The sequence below is a fragment of the Drosophila bipectinata genome, chromosome 3R (assembly GCF_030179905.1).
Source record: "Drosophila bipectinata strain 14024-0381.07 chromosome 3R, DbipHiC1v2, whole genome shotgun sequence".
NCBI classification, from domain to species: domain Eukaryota; kingdom Metazoa; phylum Arthropoda; class Insecta; order Diptera; family Drosophilidae; genus Drosophila; species Drosophila bipectinata.
The window spans coordinates 18,121,455-18,149,060 of NC_091739.1; the positions used below are offsets into that span (position 1 = coordinate 18,121,455).

The following is a 27,606-nucleotide window of genomic DNA, read 5'->3' on the forward strand; positions in this document are numbered from 1 at the left end:
AAGCGGACTATCTTAAACGATTTCTGGATCGATTCGCCACCATTCTGCATCAAAATCCTGAGTCAAAATATTTTAAAGATTTTTTGTCTATTTTTCGATGGGATCCCTTGAAAATGAGGTTTTTCCCTATAGGGTTCACAGTGATGGCTATATATTCCCCAATTCTCATCCGATTCTCAAGTGGAGTACCTTAAGCGATTTCTGAATCGATTCGCCACCATTCTGCATCAAAATCCTGAGTCAAAATATTTTTAAGATTTTTTTTTCCATTTTTCGATGGGATCCCTTGAAAATTGGGTTTTTCCCTATAGGGTCCACAGTGATGGCTATATCTTCCCCAATTCTCATCCGATTCTCAAGTGGAGTACCTTAAGCGATTTCTGAATCGATTCGCCACCATTCTGCATCAAAATCCTGAGTCAAAATATTTTTAAGATTTTTTGTCCATTTTTCGATGGGATCCCTTGAAAATTGGGTTTTCCCCTGTAGGTGATCGTGAATATAGTTACTTTAAAGGGTCGGAGATGTCTCCTTCACTGCGTTGCACACTTTTGACCAAAATTATAATACCCTTTTCAAGGGTAAAAAAAGACAGCTCTTGCTATTTTGCTGGATGAGTAAGATTTTAATACACCTGAACGGTTTTCCCCAATATGTTTCCGCATTACTAACAGTAATGCTTCCAATTATTGACTTTTGCCAATTTCGACTTACTCAGAAGGGGACTACGTGCCTAAATTCACACATCCATGGCAAACATTTCCAAAAAACCAATTAAAATCCTGCCAACGCAAATTACTGCGGTTGAGAATTTGACGCAAAAGCGATCGATCACAAGGTGTTGAATTTTGAAGTAGAATTTCAATTTCTTTAATATTTCAGGCGTAATATAAAATATAAACTATCTGCTGGTTAAGCCAAAACACTTTTGTCGGCCGAAGCTTCAATTTAATCAAATTCCCTTTAATTTAATTTAATTATTGATTTTATCGGTTAGCAACAGCCTAAAATTTATCAACTGTTCCTTGTAGTTCTTCGATGAGTAAGATTTTGTCGCACCTGAGTTGTATTCCCCAATTTATTTCCGCATAACTAACAATTATCGACACAGCCGATTTTGACTCACCTGAAAAGGGGGACTACGTGCCTAAATCCACACAGATCTGTGGCCAAATATTTCCAGAAACTAATTTAAAATCCTGGCAACGTGAGAGTCTGCGGTCTTTCTCTTTTGACGTAAAAATGCATATTTGGCCACGAACTATTGGTGATTTTTATTGGGCATGCCCAAAATATTGCTTGTGACGCGTTGCGGTCTACGCAAAAATCAAAACAAATAAACCTCTTGACCGCCAAAAGTCCAAACGTAGAAATCAAATGACTCATTGGTGGAGCTAACAAAAATATGACAAAAATGCAACTAAAAATCAATAAAAATGTCGAAATATTTTATGGGAAAACAAATGTCCCCATTCAATGGCGATAAAGTGATCAAACAAAACCTGTTGCATACTCCCCTACCGAAAATTCAATAGAAATATTCTCTGTTCGCTAGATGTCCCCATCTGTTTTCGAAAAAACGGAAAATATCAATTTCATTTGATTTTCCGCTGTCGCGCGAAACCTTAGACGCTCTCTATCTCTTTCAGACTCTGTTGGTCCATCTCTTTCTTTTTATTTCTATTCAGGTGAAGTTCACAACCCAGGACAGTTGACACTTGGAGGCTGTGCTCCATTATATTAAAACTTTGGTCGCCAAGGAGTCGCCTTCGACTGTTGTGGTCCATCTTTTTTCAGTGGGTTCCATTTACTCTCCAGTTATGAGCTCGTAAATTATTAGTTTCGATTTTAAGCGCCGCCGTATTGTATTTCCTTTTTCCAAACCATTTCCTGCGAAAGTTGTAAAAGAAGTACCACTGACCAAAGGCCCCAAACGATTCGAAAGAATATTCCAACAAAGATCCGTTGGCACATAAAAATACTGGTGTTGACGCCTTCATCGGGTCCTTGGCTTGTAAAATGCCCCAAGGGCAAGCCCAAGATCCCACAAAACGATCGATATAAATGCATAATATTTTGGTTCGGTTTTTGGTAGTAATAAAGTCGTTTCATATTGAATATATGTATATATTGCCGTTTTTGTTTCTGTTTCACCTTTTTTTTGGCCGTAATAAAGACGTTTCAATTAGTGTTTGTAAGTTTTCAGTCTTAGCGCCAGGGCCTAGGGGCTTTTTAATAATTTAAGCGGTTGTTCCTTTTTGTTGGTTAATTAGTTTGGTATTTAAGTTAACGTGATTTCAAGAAAACTGGAATTACAGTTGAAAAAAAATATATCAATGTTTAAGATAACTCCACTTATTAAATTTCGCTCTCAGATCCCATTTTGGTTTGGGTCTTTAGGCCTTGTGATTAGGTTATATTTTTTTAGGGGTTGGGTTATTTTCGAGGCACATTCTTTGGGTTTGCCGCATCATTTAACGGTAAAACTGAAATTGATATACGAGCTGACATTCGAAAAACCCCAAAATCTGGGGACGAAAAGATACGAAATCTGATTATTGGTTCTGTGGAACCCCTTGAGAGTGTAGATGATATCACTTGCTGATCAAAAATATAAAGTTCAATGTCAATGCTTGATGCGCGACTCAATCTGTTTAAGAACACTTTGTGTCAGGTGAGAGAAAGGGGCCCACCTGTTGAGCCAGTTCACTCGAAGTTCATTGAGTTGTAATTAAAAGAAGAAAAAAAGCATTAAAAAAAGTAAGCACTCGCTCAAATAATGAAAAACAAAATACAAAAATATAAAGGAGACCACACGCAATCAGTTCATGAGGCGCTGCCTGTCACACATAAATCTCAATGGCACATGCGGGACCTGCGGGGGAATATGGAAGTTGGGAGCTGGGAGTTGATGCATCACCTCCGGAAAAGAAAAAAAGGGTGCCAAGGGGTCTTGGCCAAGGATGCCTCAAAATAAAACAGCCAAGCCGGTTTCATCGTATAGCACGTTCTGGGACCGCTCTAACATGTTGATTTATGCCTCGCCTTCGGGCCAACAACAATGTGCCCAGGAAAACGCTGGACAACTGGCCCGTCGGACAATGGACATCTGGCCAATAGAAGCCGCAGTCGATGCCGGAGCCAAAGTCGCTCCAATTACATCACTCAAACTACAGTTAAGGTGACCAAAAAACACTCCCAGGGAACAGGAACGTCGCTCGGCTGTCACATTAGGCCGCTCTAATCAGACATAGAGCCAAGTTTATCGCTGGACAAGATCTCCCAAGGATTACCAGTCTAGACTTGGGATCTGCCTAGATCTTCGGGCTCTCGCTCTCGGTTCTCTCGGCTGTGTTAACGGTCCATCTGTTGCCGGTTTGACTTTGGCCAACATTATGAGCGGCGCTACGTAGTTGCCTGCTGCTTCTTAACCCGAAAAAATGCATCAAAATAAAATTAAGGAAAAATGGTACATAAAAAAATATTTTTTCAAAATTTAACTTTCTTAAATGGAATTCTTTATAAAAACTTGACTGCATCTCTCCTTATAGAACACAATTTTTTTCCAGTGCCCTCAAAATGAAAGAGAACTCTATGTTTTTTCTTGTCTTTGCTTTGATTAAGTTCTGATATCAATGGGTTATATGGTTGGGGTATCTATCGTAGTAACCCGAGCCGTGGCCACCAACTTTGGACCTCAACGAGTCTTTTCTTTTAATTTTATTAATTGTTATTGCCGCAAAGTTCCATAAATTTCTCCAATGCATGGCCGTTCCACTGATTTGGTTAATAGCCGCGATATCGATATCGATTTCGTTGGCAGGCACAATAAAAATTGCTCACATTTATGTAGATTTTGAGAAGAAAGGCTATCTATTGAGTGTCTCCGACATTCTTATGGGACAGGTTGAGTAATTGTGGGAGAAGTAGCCAAAGAATCTTTTCAAGTTGTCCAAAAGACAAGAAGCTTTTCCAAATTTGAATTTTCGTAGATAAGATTGTTCTTTAGAGAAGTTTTTTGATATTGATTAAGTTAAGGTGGCCTGATTTTGAATTATATTAGAAGACAGAGAGTCTTTCATAAGGTTTATGTTGAAGCTAATCTATAATCTATCTAAGTTTGTTCCAAATATAACAAAATTTCAAGGTAAAACATCCCTCTGGTCCAAAAATAGTTTCTAATGTCTCGCCCTTAATTTCTACATTTTCATTACCTAGTTCAGGCCTCCTCTAATGTTCAAGGTGCCCTTTACTTGGGCCCAGAAGAAATTAGATCATACCATCAATTGCTCAACACTTCTCCTTCGGCCGAACCCAATTAAAATCAGGCAGCAAATTTATTAAATTGCCATCGATGGCTGCCAAATTAAAATGTCAACGGCTTGCCGAAAGCCAGACGCAAAAAGTGTCATAAACTTGTTTGACAGATTTCTTTTGATTCATGGAACCCATAAATAAAGCTCGCCAAATCTCTGGGCGTGTCCCAAACCCAGACCCAAGCCGAAAGCCCCAGAAGCGACTGCAGCGAAATCAAAGTCAATGCGAGCGATGCATAAATATTTTGGCAAACCAAATGAGATTCATTTGCCTGTCATCGTCATGTGGTAAGCACCCGCACCAAGGAATGCAGAGCATAAAGGCTCCCAAATCTCGATCGCGCTCGACACCGATCCCGGCCAGATTTGATCATTCGAAGAGCATTGCATGTGTCGCCCCCATAATTCTTTGGCGATTCGGGTCATTTATTGCCAGGGCGCCACCCAATTGACTCATGAATTTATTTTGCTTACAATTGCAGAGGGTACCGTATAGTGGTTGCATAAAACCAACAGTTAAAACCACCTGCCACCAGAATAGAGCGCTTCATAAACTTTAACTGGTTCTTGGCGGTGATTCCATCTATCAGCACGGACCAGAGAGGAATACTTTATGTCTCCAGCCACACCTTGGGGCCTGAGGTGTCCACTAAATTGAAAGTGCAATGGAAAGAGAAATTTTATGGTCTAAGAGTGGGAAACTATAATTTATTAACTGGTTTTTTTCCAAAAAAAATAATTTAAAATCACATTTGGTTTGGAGTTTGGTTAAACTTAACTGTTGGGATACATGATATTTGCATAAATTCTAAATTCATTGTAGTATTATCTTGATGCCTGTTTAGTACATTATTTTGTAATTTATTTCATAACTATGGATTACTCGATTCCTTTCACTCGACCTGTGACACCTCCGTATTAAAGTTTGCCATTAGATAGTCCACCAGGACATTGTTCAGGCGGTGCACCACATCATTAAGGTCTATCAGCTCCATGGCCGGTGAGGTGGGTATGTATGAGGGACCTGGGCCTGTATTAGAAATGGCATTGTCCGCATGATTGCAAACCTTAAAGTTTGGATAAAAATAGGAGCAAATATTTACAAAAGATTATAATACGTCTTACCCTCTTTAATGCCTGTGTAATCCCTATAATTATCGTCAGGGCTGGAGACTCCCCCTCTTCAAATTCCCCCAGCAATGAGTGGTTAATGATGGACGATCCGAAGCTCAACTGTAATGCAGTTAAAATAAGATGGTACTCCATTTTAAGGGCTTTAAATAATTTGTACGTAAAATAATTTTTAAAGAAGTGTGCCAGTATTAAAAATATGAATGAAAATGAATGACATGAATAAAAATCTATAACATTTCATCAAAAGGTTACTGATCAAGATAATAGTTGGAGATTTTTGAAACCAAAACTTACCTGAACACTTGCGGAAACTAAGGTGGGCCACGCTTTGTACCACCAGCTCGTCAGTTGAAATGTTACCGCCTGACGGGCATTAGTCATCAATGGACGTTGTTGCAATAGCAGGCGTTGCTGCAACTCGTATGAAGGTATCACAGGCACAGGATTCAAGGTCTTCGGAGAAGATGCAAAAGTGGGTGTTGCTAGAAGCTCTGTTTGGTCCGAGGATATACTCTCAGTCTGATCACTTTCCTCGCCGACAGGGAAACGCTTGGCCCGCAAATGTCGCGATCCTCGACCAGGCTTTTCTATTTTGCGTCGCCGGCTTCGCATCTTCTTTCTTGAAAATGAAACTGACTGATGTGAAGAATGAAATTTTTCTCTAGGAGGAAAAAATTGATATATTTAAAATTTAAAATAGGTAAGTATAAATCCATACACATTGGGACTAAAGCAACGGCTTAGTCCGTGGTAAATGTTATTGAAAACAAGGGCCATTTCAAGAAGAGGCATTTTAAAAGCTCAATTGTCCACCTGAAATTTTGAGCGTCAAACCTGATGAAAAGTGTAAGTGTCGAGAAACCCCAACCAATTATTTAAAACTCAACATATAACAAACCTATAATCAAAAAATCAATGCCTCCTCAGTTAAAACAAAGTTTAAACAAATTCTTCCGCATGGATCGGGAATTTTGATTTATTTCATTTCCGATAGATCTTGTGTGGATACTCAAGGCCCACTTGGATAATGCAGCCATAACTTATGGCGTCAGTGGCTGCCTGCCATCATAATTAGCATTGCAATCTAAATCAAAATATTTACAAATCAATTATTGTGATTGGCGACCGCCGCCGCCACTTCCAGCATAATCGATCACCCAGCTGGGGCATTTCTCGCCACAATCTATATCCACGTATATTCTGATTCAGATATTCATACCAATCCATAATCCGATCTATACCCCACCCCCAATCGACTAAATGGCGTCGACAACATTTCACATTAGTCATTATTTGCATTGATTTTAACCCGCTAAATAAATTATAAATTAAAATAAGTTCATAACATACTAAAGTTTTTAATACTTTTTAAAGATACAATCCTTAAACTGTTAAAAAATCTGTAGTATGTTAACTACAAATTTAAATACTGTATTTGATAAGATAAGTTTTTAAATTTAATATAAAATATTCATCCAAGACATTGATATGGTTTTTATGGGATATTTGTTTAGATGTCGTTGAGATAATGTATCTTGCCGGGGGTTAACATGTTTTTGTATCAGCATCCGACTTGTTTCTGGTCACTTGGCTAAAGACAAAAGCCAGCCATTGGCGACACACAATCAGTTTCAGATTTATTTTTAATTGATTCGAATCTATTCGATTCGATTCGATTTGAATTGAATTGACTTCTGTCAGTCAGGCTGTAAGTTGGCTGCTGGCTGGCTGGTTGGCTGGCATGTTCGTCGCCATTTGCTGACAGCCGATATTACTATTTTATTAACATAAATTATTGCGAGTGGCCAGCGATAACGCTCTCCTACAACTAATGGAAGCTTAATGGTTGCTAATGTATAGTGACGGAATTCCCCACCAAAATCACTTTATTGATCGAATGCGCTTTTGATTGGAGCCCTATCTTCCAATTGATATTCGATCATATCATATCGGCAAAGGAATTTATAAAAGAAATCGGATAGTTTTCGCTACTGCCCTGAGAAATCATGTTGCCTGACAATCGGACATGACAGAAAATATTCTGTAATTAAATATCACTCTGATAGCAATCTAGATAGCTTTCTGTCCAAGATATATGGCCAGCCAAGAGTAGCTAGCCTTGAAGAGAACCGCGGGTGCGTTACACGAACGCCGGATATATCAGGTTGGTCAGGATCTGTTTGGATATAGGGTAGACCCCAAAAGCAGCTGCCTCTTTATTGGACTATTTAAACACCTCAACGGACATCACTTGCCACATTTTCGGTCGGCCACGGTTTTTAATTAGACAAACATCTTGCCTCAAACTAGTATCGGAATGCATACGGTTTACACGGAAAAAGGGTCAGAGTCGTTGAGGCGAACACATTAGGCTGGAACACTCAACTCCCGGGTTAATTAAGTCATTATCCCGAAAATGTCCTGCTGCTGCCGCTGCTCCTGCGCTTAATTAATCATTTTAATTGTTTGCCTGCATACCAAAGGATAATAAGGAAAAAGAAAGATGTTGGAAGAGAAAGGGCAGATCGACAGTCTAAGGCTGCTTTCGAGAACTGCGGGGGAGTTTGTCGGCTCTAGGTTATTTATAGGGTCAGCAGAGGAGTGGGGGGCAAGGTCGAAGGGCAGGGACATTTGGCATGTGCTGCCACGTCTCTAAAGGCGTCAAATTCTCGGGCTAAAAATGTCATTTCGGTTAATTGAGTTAATTGTTTGGGGGAAAGCCTTTGTGGGTTAGCTAGACCACTTTCTAGCATCCATTTCAACATAAATTTAAAGTTGAAAGTTTTTCAACAATGTGTTAGTTAGATTGTGTTTATAAACACAATTCCTGAAACGCGGGGTACGTATTAAATTCTCTTAAGTATTTGATTTAAAATGTATATATTTTTATATATGTAATTGTATAAAAATTTATATAATTATTCTAGGACTATAAAAACTTTAAAGTCACTTTCAAAATAAATTCAAAACTTACTTTATTGCACTACTAATTGGCGAAAAGATAGTAACTCCCCGACTGACCATAAAATGACGCAGTCTTTGAATATGACGTTGGTGGCAACCCCCACATATTTCTGCAATACTTCCAGGGCTTTTGCCACTGCCAAGTTCACCTCTCACACACATACATATATTTCAGCATGTGATTTTTTTTGTTTATTAGCGCCAACGCCACAGATAAGATAAGCTTTATTTGAAGAATATCGTTTAAAGTTTAGATTCTAGACCTGATCTAGCTTCCATTTGACGTGGACTATTTTTGTTGACCAAAGTCAAGAGCCATTTCTTTTGCCAAAAAAAACGAAGTTGGCAGGTTGTTCCGGAAAGTCAAAATAGATTTTATGATTTATAATAGCCTTATTGTATTGATAGGAAAATGAACCGATCAAAGTTTAGAGCTAATCACAAAATTGGTTTGATAAACACTACCAATTCGAGGTAGTCAGTACTTCCATTCTGTGTAATTGGGCTGAATCATAGGCGATGTCCCTAACACTTTAAGTGGCAGGCCTTTAGTATTCTTTTTTGTTTGCGTTTTGCTGCACTTTGGGCCGTTAGTTAATTGGCATTTGCGCAAATCAACGCCAACTTGTGAAATACGAAAAAAAAACACTGGAAAGGTGTACGCGCCAAAAAGCACAACCGCCACCCAGCCACCAAAAACAATCCGCACACATATACAAACCCCACACAAGCTGACGGCCTGCAATCGCACCGCTCACAGTGACAGGTTAAAAACTAGCACGTGACCGGGGATCTATTACTGGGGCAGTGGACTCGGAAACACAGAATAGGTCGCCAAATAGATACTGTTTGTGCAAATGCAGAAATTTCTATTCCTAAGAAAGGGTGTTTTAAAAGTTGATTGTTGGGCTAGGGCGCGGAAGTATTTCTTGTAAAGAAATAAACACTTAAACTAGTTTAATAAGTTTAGTAAGCCTAAATTAGTTTGAAATTAAAGCCTCAAACAATTATAGATCTGTATTGATTAAAAATCTAAAAATAATTTATTACTTGTTGATTGTTTCATTCATTATGCCACAGTTATTTAAAAATTATGCAATAAAATATAGAAATGCTGTCTAATCTAGGAAACATCATTTAATAAAAATGAGAACTAATAATTGGAAATTTAAATAAAACAATATAATAATAAAATATTCTGCCTTACTGCTAAATACAATTTATTAAATATTTTAGGTTGTCGTCAATAAATCAAAACTAATCCCTTGACAAAAAACTTAAACGTCTGCGAACAAACTTTTTTAGACATTTTTGAATAGAAAAATGTCTACAAAATCTAGGTAAACAATAAATAATGATATTTTGACACAACTGCTAAGAAATATAGGAAATATTAATTAATAACTCTGGCTTACAAAAATCGTAGCCCATGTATCTCCAGAGAATATAATTTTTTTTCTAGAAAAATGTCATCCACAAATCAGACAACAGCGTGAAACACTTAACTCCTTTGGACCCAATTGACCAATGTAGACCGTCTTAGCACTACCAATCTCTTACCTGAGCTGCATCCGAGCCTCGGACGTACTCGTGTGCTTCCATCTTCTTGGTCGTGGTCGTCTTCGTCCACCCACAACCGTGCGCCAGCTCTCGCTCTCTCCATCGGCCTCCTGCTGGCTGGCACTAACACTGGTACTGGCAATCACTATCTCTCTCTGAACGACCGGCGGCAACGCAGCTCGGCGGTGGAAACGAACGAGCCGAATTTTTACAGTCACAGTCACTGTCTGGCTCGCTTTGGGAACACATCGTTTGGAGCGGAGCGTCCGCAGTCGCAGTAGCACTCGAAGTCCGCAACCGCATCCACATCTCAACATCCGCATCCGCAGCATTTTCGAATCTTTTGGATCCATCCGCATCTGCAGAAATCGAATTCAACCGATACTACCGATCGCGATCGCGTCCGCGTCCGGTTATTTCAATATTGTGAACCAAACAATATAATCGTCGGATGGAAATTTTGAAACAAGAAGTCTGTTTCGAAATCAACTCGAAAATTTTCGTTACAATTTTGAAATGGCAGACCAGTGCGTACGGAAGAAAATATATAAAAAATATTGTTAGTGCTGTGTCTCAACCAACAACAAGAAAAGGATATCCGGAATGAAAAAAAAATGCTGAATTGTTAATGCCAATTGTTTAAAGTGTGCAAAAGTGCAACTCTTTCAACTTTAATTTTACAAGTGCTTGAAACAAAAAAAGAAAGGATCGTAAATCTAAAAACAACAAAAATAAACATAAAACTAAGGTGCGTACGCTTTGCGTTTAAATTATTGTTACATAAGTTCCTTTTTTTAGTAAGTTTCTTCATCTCGGAAATATTTGTTCAGAAATTGCCAAATATTTTTCATAAACGTCAGAGCGAGTCTTTCAGTGTCATTGTTTCTAATCCAACAATTAGTAAACTTTTTGTTTTTAAAGTGGAAATAAATTTCTATATTATTAGAAATGTATGGACTAAATGGAGAATCATAAATAGTGGCCAGTTCTTTGCACTTTGGTCATCAAAAATCGTTTCTATTAAAATATATTTCTGACTTTGGCTGTCTAAATTATGGCATCTTTTTAAATATATTGAAATAATTTTCCACTTGGCAGCGGGCCGAGTAATAAGTGTATTTAAAATGTCCCAAGAGCCACAAGGAAAAGTAATTAAATAATGGATTGTTTAAATAAAAAATTAATTAATTTCAAAAAAACAAACAGGCAGCAAAAAGAAAATTGGCAATAACATATTCCCTATTAGAGCGATGCTAATCGACTTTAATTAAACACGTATACACGATTGTATTTAAAAACCTATAAAGAATACCTATAAAAAAATCGTAATCTCAATGCATTCAATTATAAAAATATTAAAACTATTTTAGGGGTAAACAGCAACTAAGCTTTTCCAAGTACTTTTCCGCCTTAATCTGGCCCAAATAAACACAAAGTAAGGCAAACAAAAACAGCAAAATATTTTTCGCGAATCAGTGAAAGCAAACGACCTCCGAAAAACCTATCCAATAAAAGAAAAATTTATATAAATTTAATCACACACACTTATAGATTATTTATAGTTTTGCAAAAAAATTAAATACAAAAAATTCGCACCTTTTGCAAATGTATCTGTGTATCTGCGTATCTGCGAAATGTGCGTATCTTTATTATCAAACGTACGCAGGCGCTTTTAATCTCGTTTCGCAAACTACTTCCCTATAATTCATTCTGGTCGCTTTGCGCGTGCACTTTTTGTCCTATAAATTGGCGGCGTTGGTTATTATCTAACATTGTGGGCTATTATCTAAGCTGAATTGTTGTTCTTGTCCCTGCTGCTGATTTGCGGGAGGCATGAGTATCTGTGAGTGTGCGTGAGTGCAAGTGTGTGCGAATCTGCGTTATGGCTGCGTCAAATGGTGGGCCGGTGTGCGTCGGGTTCAACAACTGCTAATCACATGGCGGATCATAGTTTGGACAGCCGACAAAACGCTGCAAAATATGGCGAATAGCGAACGAGATAAAGAGTAAAAATGAATGAATTGTGGAGTGCTGAAGGTGATATCCTTTATAATTAATGGCCACACCGAGTGCTTAGCTCGAATTAAGAGCATTATTTATAGAACCTATTAATGGCTTGGCATTTTTCAAATATTTTTAAAGATACATTGAGTATTGTTGCTCTTGAAAATCATATTCTCATTAAAGTTGTTCTCCTAGTTCTAGTTCTAGTAATTGAATTATTATTTTAATAGTTCTTTATTTGCTCTTCAAGGCCTGCCATTGGCACGATACATTTTAATTACCAAAATATTTAGAATTCCCAAGGGCTGTATAAAGTGTTTGATTAAATTATAATATTAACGACCTTTCAGAAAACGTTCCGGCTACGTCAGTGATAGTTCAATAAGTGAAATGGCAGCATTAAAAAAAAAACCATAAAAACTAAAATGATTAAACAGTGTCAGTAGTTTGGGCCGCTATAAAAATTATTTGAAATTAAAATGAAGTTTTTTTTTTTGGAATTAAAATACATTTCAGCATGACATTTTTTATGATGATTGGACTTTTGAAGTGGCGTGCTTGTCGTTCGACTTGGGATGCCGAAAAGCCGGTGGTCGGCTGGTGGCCAATTACCAGGTTTAGTTCGGAATCGGATGTGTTGGGTAACACTTCGCTTGGCACTGTGACACATTTACAAATCGTTCTTGATTGATGGTTCGCTAGTGAAGGCAAAGTTTAAAATACAACAATCATAATTCTTAGATAAAGCTTATCGCATGCAAAAACACAAACGTTTTACGGTCGTGCGTAAATAGTTTGGCGGCGAAGGTTTGTTTTGGCCAAAAGTGGCGCAGTAATACTCAGAAAGAAATGTCGACCATAACAGCGAAAAAAGGGAAATAAAATGAACCTAAACGGGGGAGAGAAGAAAGAAAAAATGCGGGAAACTCAGTAAAAATGCAGCGTTTGTTTTAATGAAGCGTGAACACTAGACCACATAATGTGCGGCATACATTTGGAGGCACACATACACGATCGCACATGGCAACCCAACTTTAGGTACACCCCTCAGTAAAAAAAAAAACAGCAACAGCAACAAAAAACCGAAATGAAAATGAGAAAATCGTCGCGTATTTTACTCAGGTTTGTTGTTTCTTTTTTTTGGCTCTTGGTTTTTTTTAATTTCATTCTTTTTTTTTTGGTTGTTTGACGCATTTTAAAAATATCCTAGACGCAATTGTTGGTGTTGGTTTTGTTGTTGTGGTGCTTCTGGCTGTCTGTTTGTCACATTACTAATACGACGCGTTGTCTTTGATTTTCGTCGTTTTTGTTGATTTTATTTTTAAGCGACGGTTTTCCTTTTAATTTTCGCACGTAAAGTGCGTGACTTTTAATTAGACTACAATAAATGTGCGAAAATGTGTGGGTGATGAGTCGGCTAGTGTCTAAATGTGCGTCTAAAGGCTGAGATATTTGTCTCAAAATGAGAGATACAAGGGTGTTAAAACGACGGACACTCTCAGGCACTCATTTAAATTTTTTAGATACTTCCGTTGAAATTGAGACATCATTGTGGGAAAGACTCAATTTCTGTGAATAATATTTACTAGATCTATTGATTAGAGAGACTGTAATCGATGTTGTGTGCAAAAATTGCAGTGTCTTCTGATTCTTGTCAATATGTGAATGGCGACCGATATTTGCTTTGTGTTTAGCATCGGGCATGTGATTCAATCGCCTTCGGGGTGTGCGTACATCTCCGCTTTTGCCCTCGCCTGTCTCGTGCACTAAATATTTAAAATAGCTGCATCTTGAGAGCATTTCTCCGCTGCGGCTTTTGAGATGCGGCAACGGCAACCCAATTGCTTCCGGTTCAAATCGATTACACAAAAGCGCTGCCTTTGTGCGCTCCTTGGTTTTCTTTTCCTTTGGGGTCTGCCAGCGGCGTGCTTTCCCCAAAAAGATTGTTTGCAAGTATCTAACAGTGATGCCTTCAAGTATCTTATACGCTGTTTCCATACAAATGAAGTGCACATCGATTAGTGCATTTGGCTGGCTGCCTGAGTTATGTTTCGGTATCTTTTTCATTTCCATTTTCATTGGATCGTTCGGGACCAGTTCAATGCGTTTCTTGTTTTTCCAAAGAAAATTAATTGTTTTGTAAACACGTGAATTGATCGGGGCCAGGGGCATCTCCCGTCGACGGGGGCTGGCATCAGCGACAATCTTCCCAGCCATATCCGAATGCATCCTCTTGTTTGCACTGGACGGATAGTACTACATATTCATCTATAAGCCAGTCGACAGCGAATGCCACCGCACATCAATCTTTTCTTAAGCATTCCATAATATACAAATGTACGTAGGAAAACAAGTATATTTGTTCTCGTTCAATCTTGTGACAAGTGTCAACAAGACAATGAACGTCAGACACTAAACAGTGGGAATAAATAAAAATGTATCTTTTCTTGAACTAGAATCTCATTGTCGGACTCGATCATCTTTGCATATTGGATACTTGGGATTTCTTTTCACTTTCAGTTTGCTTGCTCTTTGGCATTGAAAAATATACATACGTATATACTTTTTTTTTGTATATAGAGCTTAATAAAAATTACCACAAATTGTTACAACACAACTTTGTTTGTTTATTCTTGGGCCTAATTTATTTTATTGCCCAAACTGAAGTTGGGCAAAAGCCCTAACCACAAAGCCATGAATAAATTGCAATTGTGAGTCAAGAGTCTGGGATTATGGCTGGCGGTTAACTCCGACTTGAAGCCACAATTGGTAAATTGTTTTCTCGGTAATGGAATCGGGCAATAAACATTAAGATTTAGCGTAGCTTCTGCAAAAGGTAATTTATCATTAAAACAAACTAAAACGCATATTCGCATAGATTAAATTAAGTAAATAAATAAATAAAAACTTGAAAACAGGAACCTTCACTTTCAAAAGCTTGAACCGGTTACATTTAATTTTATTTCATTTTTTTTCTAAAATATATATAAAGTTTATGCTAATGTCAAAGCATATTAATTTTATTACCCTATTAAAATTTTTATTCACCTGTTATAATAAATTAATTTCTCATTTTTGACGTCGTCGGACTGCGTGAATCATTTGCATATTGGCAAAAACAATAAGTAGGGCCACTAAAAATACGATTTAATTTACATATGTCCAACATTTCGGCGTGTAATAAATGTCCAAAGAGCGTTTCCCCTTTTTTGTGTGGTTTTTGGCAGAGTAGCCAAGCGTCTGACGTGAACTAATTAAGTTGCGCAGCTCGGCTTAGATTTATCGCCTTCCAGGCGATCCGCCAGATACTTTCCAAATACCTCAAGCCCATCTGTCAGCGCCGCCATTAAAACAGCGGCTAGGCGCAAATGTCAAACGCATTTGAAACGTATAAATTTGGGCGCGAAAAAAAGGTAAACCGAAACAAAACAAAAATGGAAGAAACATAATGAAATTTGCTAATCAGTTTGTTGAGCGACTGCCATGGCAGTTCAATGACTAGGCCTAGCTTCGATTTAAACGGTTGGGCTTCCCAGCGCCTCTGGAGACTAACAAATCCATAAAGATACAAAGATAGAGATACTAATTTAAATATTTTGTTTGGGGCTTTGGCTCTGTTAGTGACTTGTTGTCAAGCAGCAGAGATGATGTTTAATATTTGAAACTGGCCGCCATCGAGAGTGCACACAGGGCTGGCTTAATATTTTTTTGATGAGTCTGGAAATTATATACGTATAGCCCACCTTTATCTCATTTACACCCATTGTGGTGCACTTAAGATGATTTTATTATAAAATTAATTCATTCACTGACCAAAGATGCCGCCGCACGCCTCAGGCCATTCATTATTATACTTCTTCTGTGCCGTTTTTGAATGTCGCAGTTTTTTGTTATTCGGACATTAATTTGATTAGATGGCAGCCACCGAAGTTTGCTACTCAAATTTGGGTTAAATGAATATCAAGTTTTATAGCGGATCCGATTTTTCTTGAATGACAAGTGTTAAGTGAACGAAAGGAGTTCTTCTTCAGCGGGTATTGAACTTTCGCTTTTTGTCTTTAGTAAGTTTTTGGCTTTAAAGGAAGTAATTCCTCAGAGCAATTACTGTAATCATGTTGGTCTCTGAATAAATATTGGCTTTGATTATATGTTTCCTTGTGGGGTATTAAGCTGAGAGGGAAAATAACAAAAGATTTCATTATTTTTTATGCTCATCTTAATTTGTGGAATTATGGAGGCTTTCGAATGACAGATAAACTGCTGGGCTCAGGTCGTAAAAACAAGATACATTTGGCCCTAGCCACCTAGTCATCTACATATTTAGGTATTTTCATCCACAACGCTATTTTTATTTTTTGGGCATGTGTCAAGACGCGCTTCCCTTTCGGCAGTTTTTATCTTTTTGCCGTCGTTTGCGTAGAATGTGGTCGCTGGGGCTGCGGCTGGAACTTTTGTTGCCCTTACCAAATTTAACATAAATTCTACCACTGGAAAGAAATGGAAAAAAACACAAAACTCAGCCGGCATAAACAACGCCTGGCTTGGCACACATTTTGCCCGCTGCGGAGCATGCAGGCCTTTTTTTTACACACTTGTATTTGGGTGAAAGGCATTAAAGTCGCCAGAGCCAAAGGTTTGAATTTATTCCCGATCTCCTGGCATACGCAATGCATGATGTTGAGAAATTTTTATATTTCTGCTGATTTTTATTTTACACAAATAATATTGGATTTCTCTGATTCATGGACGATTCTTGGGACTTTTGTTTTATAACTCGGCTGCTGGCACGCTAATTTTTCAGATTTTTACGAGCCGGTATGCTCGTAACCTTATTCAGTATTTCGGGTTTCAGTGTTTGCCCAGGTCAGCCACAGAGAGATGTATCTTTATCTCAAAGTCAACGCCTGGCGAGCGTTGCATAACTATGTGACAGAAGGACGCAAAAGCAATTAACATTTTGATGGGACAGCAGAAGCCGAGTGTTATGAGTTGTCTCTGTTTGTCGCCAATTGGATTTGTTGTTGTTCTGTTGTTTATGGTAATTAAAACGGGGAGCACTTAAATGTTGCATAAAAAATGCATGCGTAGGCTTGCTGAACACGTGCCAAAAAGGCGGCACTAGACTCTAAGTGCACCGGCAACGTCACTCAGCCGCCCCGTTGCCCTGCGCGTGTGTCTCATAGATACAGATACTCTGCCAGCGCCGTGGCTGCAGTTAGTGCGTGATTATTTTCAAATTCGACACAGTTTTCTGCGTGAATTGTTTTTGTTGCCACAATTTATTTTTAAACAATTTGCCTGTCCACCAGTCGTTCGGAGTTTTTCCTCTCATTTTCTTTTCTTCTCTTTTCTGCCGGTTGAGAAAGTCATTTGCGATGTTTTCACCGAGTTTTCCGAATTTTCCGAGTTTTGCGTAACTTTTGCTCCCTTTGGGCAATTTTTATGTAACTTCTTGCAGATCACTTGTCGCCCGCGTAGATACAATTGTATCTTTCTTGTTGATAGCCGGTTCTCTGAAAATAAACTGTGCCAGTTTGTTGTTGATCTTGTTGTTATTGCTGTTGCTGCTGCCGTGTCTTTATATAGCCGAAGACTAATTAAAATGTCAAAAATTGCGTTAAAAGCGCTTAGGTGATGAATTTATGTACAATTTGGCTTAATCCAAATCTGCCCGGCAAACGTTCGCAATGGAATTTAACAGGCAATTCTTAAAATCCATAAATTGTATACTTACTTAAAGCCCACCATTATTTTATTTCCTCAGCATGATAATCAACTAAATTATCATTCAAATTCCTCTCTTTACAGATATGATAACCATCCAAACTTGGGCAACTGTTTGCTGAGATTGCTTCATTCAATGAATCCGAGTTATATCGAGGAAGAATCTGACATGACACGAAAGTCATTGACGGTGATAAGATGCATTATCAGCGGGGAAGACGAAGATGAAGATCCACAGCAGTTAAAATTAAAATGTGTAAAACAAGTCTACGATATGATAACCTAATTTCCTGCCAGGAAAGGGGCTAAAAAATAAAAAAAAATAAAAATACGAAATCGTGCACAGAGAGACTGTTTAAGTCAAAACAAGAAACGTAAACCGATCGAAACGAAAGTAAAAGATTTTTAAACTGGGCGTTCATGTGTCTCAACGATATTGAAGGGCGTGGCTTACGCCCAGTGAACTGACAAACAATCTATAAACAACACAGTGCGGGAAAAGCAGAAACATCTGCCAGGGGCTACAAAAATTACAAACATTCGGAGTACGTCTCGTAGCCCTTGTGAACCTCGAAGTGGTGATTTTTGATGCGAAGAAACCTGCGCCTGGACTGGAGGGCCCTGGCGCTGCTGGGCGCCCTCCTTGCGTATATTATCCCTTGGCCGGGACTGGGCCAGGTTGGAGCCATGCCCGCGCTAATAGGGAATCCCATACCGGACATGTCCAATGCGAACAATAGCAATCTGCTTAGTAATAGTTATCTACAAAGTGATCATAGTCGTAGTAGTTTAGTGCCGAGCGTAGTGAGTGAACGTAATAGTGTAAATCCACCCGAAAATCAAAGTATTATTGCTGAATTTAATCCGAGCTTAACCATCCAATCAACTGCCATAGAAACATCCACAGAAATCACACCCCAATCCAATACCAATCAGCTGGAGGAGCCGATGGGCTTTATCATTTCCGCGGTGCCGAGCGCTCACCTGGCTGTCCTGTCGCGTACCGAGCGCAGCATTCGTCACCAGGAGCATCATCAGCATCAGCAACAGCAGCAGCAAAAGCAGCCGAAGCACCCGCACCATCAACAGCACCAGTCCTCACCGGCTGGCAATAATTTCATTGGTTCGAAATCGAAAAGACTGAGCAACTCTAGAAGTAATCTACAAATAAATAGCAGTAGCAACAATACACCCATCAGCAATCTGGACCGCAACGAGCGCTCCACCGTAGCCCAGTCCCATTTGGACTGGAACTCCCGCAAGATCCAGTTGTTCGTCAACAAGCACATCCTCCAGCTGATGCGGAATGGAACCGTGACTGGAACCTTGGATGAGAATAATGAATTCAGTAAGTAAATCCATAAATAATACACAAAAAAACCACCTTTCTGTCTCCTAAATACTTGATGAATAGCAATCAATTGAAGATCTTTTTGGAATTTTATAAATAGGCTCTCTTGTCCCACCCCCAACCTCAATGAACTTCAAAGTGGATGCCACCCATGCCCTCATTACTCACATATATTTTTGGTTTATTTTGAATATTTTTTATGTTCAACTGCCAGCCACTCCTGACTAGAGACTGCATAAACAACCAAATAAACTAATTCCTATAGCCATATGAAATATTTAGAATATAAAACAAGAATTGAAAACTTACTTCGGGAGGAGCCGAAGTTTTTATACCCTTTCAGTTAAGTTGCAGTTTTTTTTCAGATGGGATGATTCTATCAGATGGGAGATATACCCAAAAGATCAGATTAGTTGGGAACCGGAGTTGCATTATCTCAATTGTTTCCTATAATAAAAATTTAGAAAAGAGTAACAGCTTCTATACTTGTATTCATAAACACCAAAGATACGATTATTCGGATACATATATGGCAGTATTATGACATAATAGTAAAATAAAAAAATTAGAAAAAAAAAATTACAACAAAAAAAAATTACAACAAAAAAAAATTACAACAAAAAAATTACAACAACAAAAAAATTACAACAACAAACAAATTACAACAACAAAAAAATTACAACAACAAGAAACTACAACAACAACAAACTACAACAACAACAAACTACAACAACAACAAAAAACTACAACAACAACAACTACAACAACAACAAACTACAACAACAAAAGCTTACAACAACAAGGAACTACAACAAATTCGTAAATTACAACTACAAAAACAAAAGCAAACAAGAAAAATAAATAACTATTTTTCCGATTTTTCGGGCCTGCTTAAGTGCAACCTATGAGAATCGAGGAGGAGGGCGCTCTTTTTTAATTTATTATTAATTAATTATTTTTAAATATTGCCGCGAAATTAAAGCATCTTATAAAAGATTATTATACGCAAAAAATCGGTAAAATTCTACTCTTCATTACCAGTTTACTCCTAGGCGCCCTTAAAAGTAGGCAATAGAAATATGAATTTTAACTTTTCAGATTTAAGATTTATTAAAAAACATGTTTTTCTTTAGAAATTATATAAGAATTAGAAGCTCATTAGCCCCGGCAACTATATATACAATATATAAAAATTAGAATGCCCTCTGCAAGGGTATAAATATACAAATCGTTCCTGTGTGTGATACAGCGCCCACAAGTTGAAAGTTCTCATAAAACGCTGAGAAGCTGCGTAACACTCACGTTGAGCTGCCAAATAAATCGACGGACGGACGGAGGAAAGAGTTCTTTCCTTGGCCCGACTGTTTATGTTGAGCATCATTAAGTTAGACACTTGATTTGGCAATGCTGCGGCCGCCGGTATTGTATTATTTGGCATATAAATTCTTTAGTGGGCTAAGGGCATAAATCTTGCTTTAATTAACCGCTCGCCCTGATTAGCCGGGCTCCCTCTGGGATATGAGTCAGTCTAGTCAAGTGATGATCATGATCGTGTTCTCCTTTAGAAAGAGTCTTCAGACTCTCTTCGCTGTATAATATTTTAGTAATTAGTTTTTTTAATTTCCCGTATCTGTAAGATATTTGTAGCATTTTTATGAGTACTTAGTGCTGTTTTTAGCTGTCTTGACTTCAGGCATTTACATAATATACAAAATTTACAGATGGAAATTAATTCACAGCTTTATTTTTATTGACTTACTTCGCCGGTTGTTGGTAGCAAATTGCAGCACTGATAACTGCATTAAAAAACACCAAGCTGGCGAAAACTTGTTGTACAACTCTGGGCCGGTTTGCGTGCGGTTTTAAACGCGCTGCGTCTTATCGCCCGAACGCATCGCCATTGAGACATCATGAGCTCAAGATAGATATCATCGGGATTTTGTTTCGTTTCGGGTACAAATTTTTTTTAATTCATCGCATTCGGTTGTACTTAACACGGCCTTCCAGTGTCTTACGCTGCCCCTCAGGTGTTAATTTGATTTTGGACTCGATCAGGCAGCGATAATGCGAGTGGAGTGCGATAAGATTGAAATTGCCATATAAAAGAGCTTTTTATAAGGCTCTTTCCTCTGCTCTCCCCTGATGGACGAGTGCGTTTTGTGGGTGTCGAAGAAATGATTTTTATGGTCACGTTACGAGTGGAAGTGCTGGGAGGTTTCTCCCCCAATATTCACTTTCACAAGCGGCAGCAACTAATTAAGCAATTTGTGTTTATTAGTGGGGAGTGAATTTTTTATGGACTCTGAATTGTACAAAGTGCACCAAAAATCACGCTTGCCGTACAAACTTCACTTAATTGTGCTTAAACTTCCGTATAGACCTGATAAGATGGGAGACCATAGACTTTGGTTGCCCTCGGTATGAGATTGTCTGTCTTTATTATTTAGAAATGATGAAATATTAAAAATCTTAGTTGACATACATATGTAATATATTTTTGTATTTCTAGAAACTTATATTCAGTGATTGTTTAGCAAATTATACGTTAAGTTTTTCAAGAAGCTGAAAACATAAAGAGAAGAAAACTATGTATAACTTATATGCTGTAAAATCTCTCAAAAAATTAAGTCGCTAAGAGTCCCTGACAACTGCTTGGAAATTAAGCTGTCCAAACAAAATTAAAATTGCCAAATTTCATGACTTTTCCACTCCGTCAGCCTGCATCTTCAGATGCCACATCTCGTGGGGCTCATCAACCAGTTGACCTCCAAAAGCCAGTTGCAGTTATGGCCCGGCACAAAGTGAGGCAGCAGCTAACGGTGTCGTACTGGCCAGGAGCAGATCCGCAGCCTGAACCTGAACCCAAACCCGGGTCCGGGCTGAAAAACCTTTTTTTTGTACGGGGCGTGCATATTTTTGAGATGATATATGAAGAGTACTTGGCCCGGCGGCCAGACGGCAATTATGCGACTGATTTAGTGCGTGGAGCGATGCGATGGGATGCCATGCGAGGTGTGAAGTTGAGTGAAGTTGGCCTGGGCTTAGGCCGGGGCTCCACTGCAGCCGGTGGATGCTAAAAGCTTCCGACAGCATCTTTTGATAACTTAATTTACAGGCCCGACTTTTGCGGTCGCTCAGGTTGATGAAGTTGCTCCGACAGTTTGGCCAAGATTGCATCGATTCGAATGTGGTTACTTTCACTGTCACTGGTCTCGTCACGGGTCGGCCATGTTAATTGTCTTCTTAAATACTAGATCTTTTACGTTTTTATTTATTTTCCTATTTTATGCTGTCATGCAATGATGTTATGAATGCGATGGCATTCTAAGGCCCTCAAAGAAATCATTTTCAAATATTTATATGCAGCTGATTTTTTGTCAACAAAAGTCTTCATTTTTAAACATAGATTTGAGAAAATAACCTCGTTAAGACTGGATTTAGGGCATTACGCATTACAGAATCAAATTAGTAGATTCAAGAAAGAAACCTCAAATATTTTGTAAATTTAGATAATTGCATAAATTTTAATCCCCAGAAGATGAGTAGCAGCTATAGGACTTGAAAAGAATATAGAAAATTTCAACATACATAATTCCTAGACTCGATAGCCGGTCTATTATATCACTTTCCGCACATAATACGATAAATTAACTTTACACAAACATTTTCACTTTTCTACGTCACGGATACAGAAAGATCTTCTAGAAGATTTGTGCTTGATCTTACTTTTTTTGTGGGCTAGACGACTGCAAACAAATTTATTGTTTGATTTTTTAGCTTGGACATAGTTTAAGAGGAAATGGAAAGGTAAATATTTAGAAAAAATCTAATAGAACTAATTATACTCTACTCATGAGATACAATAAAATTAATTGATAAAAAAAAGCATGGGTAAAGCTACTAAACATTAGAAAATATACACTCAAAAATTTCAGAAAAATTCACGACGACAATTTAATTAGTAGGTATAATTTATTCGTTCACTCTCAGAAATATTTCCATCTGTTAGGGGAAGACAACAAATTTTGGAGATTATTTTTTGGTGGAATTGTGAGCGAATATGTAAGCGTGTGGGTGGCGGTGATGGGGAGACAACACTTGACAACTTATTGTCAGCGATGTGGCTCATCATCAGTCAGTGGTAGTGGTGCCGGCAGTGGTGCTTGATTTATGCGCCAGGCAACATGGGCATGGCGACTAGAAAATACCGCGAAAGTGTTTTGTTTTAGATAAGATTATGTACCATATAGACGGGAATAGTTTTCTAGCCAGCGGACGACGCAATATGTCAAATGGATTTTCCACCAAGCTAGCGTGGGTTATATGCTAGGGCTTCTCAGCTTCCTCTGCAAATGTTTTTCCGGCAGCTGAGTTCTTACTTATTTTAAGCCAGGTGGCAATGAACTGCTTGGCTTTGGTTCTCCGATCGCCTATCTGTTACATAAAAAGGTCTAGGCCACACAGAAGTTGGTCAAGACCCATATACCAGATATCTATCTATATTGACAAATATGTTAAATTATGCGTAAAGTTCATAAAACCGAAAAAAATTTCATAAACAGGCCCCCGAAGTCGTCGATGGTTTATGAACTTGGTCCAGCTATATAAATTACAATGATTAATGACATTTTGCACGCAGTTCTCGGCTGCCGTGGTTATTGGCGTTGTTTTACAATCATTTTTACGAGCAATTCATTTTCACCCAGGCCGGGGCTGGGATTCAGGTCCGACCAGCAGAAATTCAAGCGGTGCCCGGTGGCACAGAAACCACTCGCAACATGCCACCGATATGGTGGTTCACAATACCACATTTTTGGCAATGAATAAAAAGTGAAGGCTGTTTGGAAAATGGGGCGTATGAGTAATATGTGACTGTAAGCGATCCACAAAGGTTTAAATAATCTCTTCAATCTTGTATTTATGATTTCAATCGAAGCGAGTACAGAAAACCTATGCTAATACTTTCTTTACACACTCGGGCACTTTACATACTTCATTTACTCCATTTTTGAAGTTTTCTTTCGTTTGTCTGAGGTTTGTTTCATTTGCAGTTCGCATAGCAAAGCGATAATTCGAGCAGATACGTACTCGTCTATATCGACAGCTTACAGTACAGTCCATACCGACACGTTCATGGTCATTTGAGTCGTAAATCTGTGGGCCCAGACACGCGTTTCGCGGAGTAAGAAAAATTTGGGTTAGCACGAAATCGGATGAACACCCAAATATATGTACATATGCACACTGAAAGTATATGAAAAAGGCGGTCAACTTCAGAGAGCCACCCAAAAACAAGTGGTAACAGTCAAAACATGGCCACCTACAAGCTGAATATGCAAAAAGAAAAAATACCCAAGTCGGAATGAAACTGGATCAATTTATTAATGCACTTTGCGATGGCGATGCAAATGCATTTTTTACACGATTTTCATCGGTAACTCGAGGCCTTTTTACCCAACCGGATTTCGAGCAAATCAAGTGATTAATTCCAACGAAAATTGCTCACCGATAGCGCAGATAATGTTGCCCCAATGTTGTGAAATATTTGAAGCTAGTTGGGTTCATGTGAAAATTCAAAAACTCCAATCGGGCGCCACAAAGGATTGCCCCTTCCTATCATAAATATCATATCGAAGCTTTGAGATCGTTATCTTTGGAATTGCCCCACATAAACCATTTTTGCCCTAAGTGTGTCACATAAGTAGGTCTCTAGTAGTGCCCCCGGGGATTATAAATTAATTGCACTCTAATTGCCAATTGCCAGTGCTATCGTAAATCTAAAGTCAAAGAAAAGCGAACGCGCCGATAGAAGCAGATAAGGAAGGGTTGGGCTTGGCAGACTTCCACGAAGTGCTAGAGTCTGATTCCTAAGATATCTACACGGTTTCTCAAGCTTCTTCAAACGACAGGTGAAAAACTAACATGTTTTGTTTACTCAAGACAAACATTTGGGATGAGAAAAGCGAAAGTTCTCTCTTTCACTTTGGGTGCTGACTGATTATGTTTGAAAGCGAAGTTGATGGACAAGTGGGGATGAAGTGGGAGTTCTGGCTAATGCTAGAAACTTATTCATTAAAATGCTATTCGAAAACGAATCGAAACTTTTATTGATCTAATAGCTATTTGCTAACCTCATTTGAACCCTTAACGATCAATAGAAAAACTATTAGTTTGTTGCCTTCACGTGCTTGCCAAGGAAATTATTTCTTTGCGAGTTGAAAACAATTTATTAGCGACAATTCGCCGACTTGTAAATGACATATTAATGATCGTTTCACGGCAACAGAAAAGCAACAACCACAATCACTGCTATTACAGGCAAACAGCAACAATTATCGCAGGCAAACCCCGAACACGCGCACAAAATAACAAAATTTCAATTTACAAGAGGCGTATGTACATTATGAATCCGGTTTAAACGAAAGCCGACTCTCCGTGGGATTGAGATTGGACCGATTCGTATTGGAAACGAACGGGCTGTGAGGTATGGGCTGGCTCGGGTGGATCGTATTGGAGCCACCTCCTTCTCAAAATATGTTCACACTTAATAGCTCAAGTTAACAGAGGCAATCGACAAATTGCCGCACTAATATACCCGGCAAAATCATTTTCGGGGCGAATAAAAAAAAAAACATTTTTGCATGCAAACAGCGTAGCAGTGTCCCCTTCAAACGCCGTCTCCCCTGGAATCCCTGAAACCACCTTAATATGCGTGGCTACAGCTGGTCATAAAAACAAAAATGTGAGGAGTATTTTTAGGGGGGAGACACGAGACCCGAGATCCGAGATCCGAGACCCGCGTGCTTTAGCTCCCGCTCTATATGAGCTATTTAAGCTACTGGAAGCGGGTTAAGTGCGTGTGCAATTTGCGTAGATAAAACGCGGGACATTCAATCGCCCGGGGGAAGGGTGACTTGAAAATACTCAACTCGAAAATGACTTCCGTTGGTGAAGTGAAAAGCGAGGCCTCAAACCGAAGAAGAGGACGACTAATGGTTTGCCGGGTATCTTGCAGATACGCACGCTCCGCCAGATACATTTCGTGATCGCTGTTCACCGCGTGTCTGCGTTTGCGCGTCTTGCAAGTAGGAAGTGAACCCAATTGAGGTGATGACACACACAGCGAGTCCCAGTGCGTGCTGATGTTGTGCAGTGTATACAAAATTCTAATGACCATGGTGAGGGGGTGATGGGACGGGCGGGGGCGTAAAGGGATAGCGTGTGTCTGGGAGCGGGTATGCACTTACAAAAATTCCATCAGGTTATGCTCTGACAGTCTGTTGTTTTGAATACAAGGTTTAAGGTCATGTATTTTTTTATTTCTTTTAAAAAATAATATTTTCTAAATTTGTTCTTTAAAGTCTTTATTTTTTTAAGTGTTTTTCTGGGCTTGGGCCATTGACTTGCCACCCCTCCCCCATGTGCATACACGTTTTATTTAAACTAATTGACGCCGGCAGTCTGGGTGCAAGGTGTGCGGGTTCCCCCTGGCTGCCCTCAGCCTCCCACACCCACTCTCTGGCCACCATCTAACCCCCCTTTGGGACGGTGGCCATGTGTGCGAAGGTGCAATTGGAAAAGTGTCAATTGTTTGGGTTGGCCGGCAAAAGTCAGGCAGGGCCTCAGACCATCGGGCAATTGATGGGCGTCAAAAGTGAACAATGAGTTTCAATTAGTATCTATGACTGGACGCTGGATTATCCAGGGCAATGAGGAAGTCAGACTCTTTGAATAGTCTGGCTGATTGAGTCGAACTCTGTGTCTCTCCCAACAGGAACATGACAAAAGATTCTTGGGCCGAAAAGGCCGAGGGAGGCCTGGAATTCCTAAGGAAAGTGCTTCCGCATACGTGAAAATTCTTTGGCATTTCATACGCTTTTAAACTCACATTACGCCCCATTCATAGCCAGGGTATTAATTATCCCATTTGATTGCCCGCTGATCATCTTGGGATCTGGGCTCTTTATGAGTTCACTTTTCTGGAAGATCAAACACTTTCCCCAGACAGCGGCACAGCGCTTCCGTGGCAGGTCAATTTTATGAGCGCCACTAAAAGTGCTGGTAGAAGTTTTAAGAGCTCTGCTCCGCAATCTGTTTGTTTTCAATGGCATTTTTTGGTCAATAGACCAGCCTCCTATGCATGCCGCTTCTTAACGAGCTCGCTAATTTGCCAAACAGCCCAACATCCAAACAGCCATCCATATCCACGAGGACCGAGATTATTTACTGCCGGCAAATAGCGGAAGATCTGCGGAGGCGATCATGGATGGCTGCCACTCTGTGCCAGTGGCTTCTTCAAGTAATTGAAGTGCATATAAGCTGTGGAGGCGATTGGGGAATATTCGATTTTATGGCCACTTTAGATGCACCAACAAAGGTCTGTTGCTGTTGCAGTTCCAGTGGCAGTTGCATAATGAGACAGGGCCCCAGTGACCCAGTAAGTGAAGTCAACGAGCTTTCAAAAAAGGGAAAATGACCACCCACCGACAATCAGAGACAATAAACGTTAACCCTTTATGTTGCCAGAACATAATATTGGGAAAAAACTTTACA

General features: G+C 39.1%; 2 protein-coding genes across 2 annotated transcripts in view; one reads left to right on the top strand and one right to left on the bottom strand.

Annotated features, from left to right (window-relative positions):
* Positions 1-4,994: 4,994 nt before the first annotated feature.
* On the bottom strand, positions 4,995-6,334 carry LOC108130367 (uncharacterized). Its single transcript, XM_070281746.1, has 5 exons — positions 6,169-6,334; positions 5,745-6,111; positions 5,442-5,549; positions 5,219-5,383; positions 4,995-5,153 (listed from the first exon to the last, which is right to left on the bottom strand). Exons 1-5 carry the CDS (start codon positions 6,240-6,242, stop codon positions 5,142-5,144), a joined length of 726 nt encoding a protein of 241 aa, XP_070137847.1. The 5' UTR covers positions 6,243-6,334; the 3' UTR covers positions 4,995-5,141.
* A 3,835-nt stretch (positions 6,335-10,169) lies between these two features.
* The window catches only part of bnl (fibroblast growth factor branchless), a 44,077-nt gene continuing 26,640 nt past the window's right edge, over positions 10,170-27,606 (top strand). The window contains exons 1-2 of the mRNA XM_070281428.1: positions 10,170-10,722; positions 17,787-19,050. Of these exons, the coding sequence (XP_070137529.1) occupies positions 18,291-19,050 (760 nt within the window). The 5' untranslated portion in view covers positions 10,170-10,722; positions 17,787-18,290. The remainder of the gene's footprint in view (positions 10,723-17,786; positions 19,051-27,606) is intronic.

Coding starts and splice junctions, on each gene's coding strand:
- LOC108130367 (XM_070281746.1), bottom strand. CDS start 6,242: ATGCCTCTTCTTGAAATGGCCCTTGTTTTCAATAACATTTACCACGGA. Junction 6,112..6,168: donor CGTTGCTTTAGTCCCAATGT/GTATGGATTTAT, acceptor TTTTCCTCCTAG/AGAAAAATTTCATTCTTCAC. Junction 5,550..5,744: donor TAGTTTCCGCAAGTGTTCAG/GTAAGTTTTGGT, acceptor ACTGCATTACAG/TTGAGCTTCGGATCGTCCAT.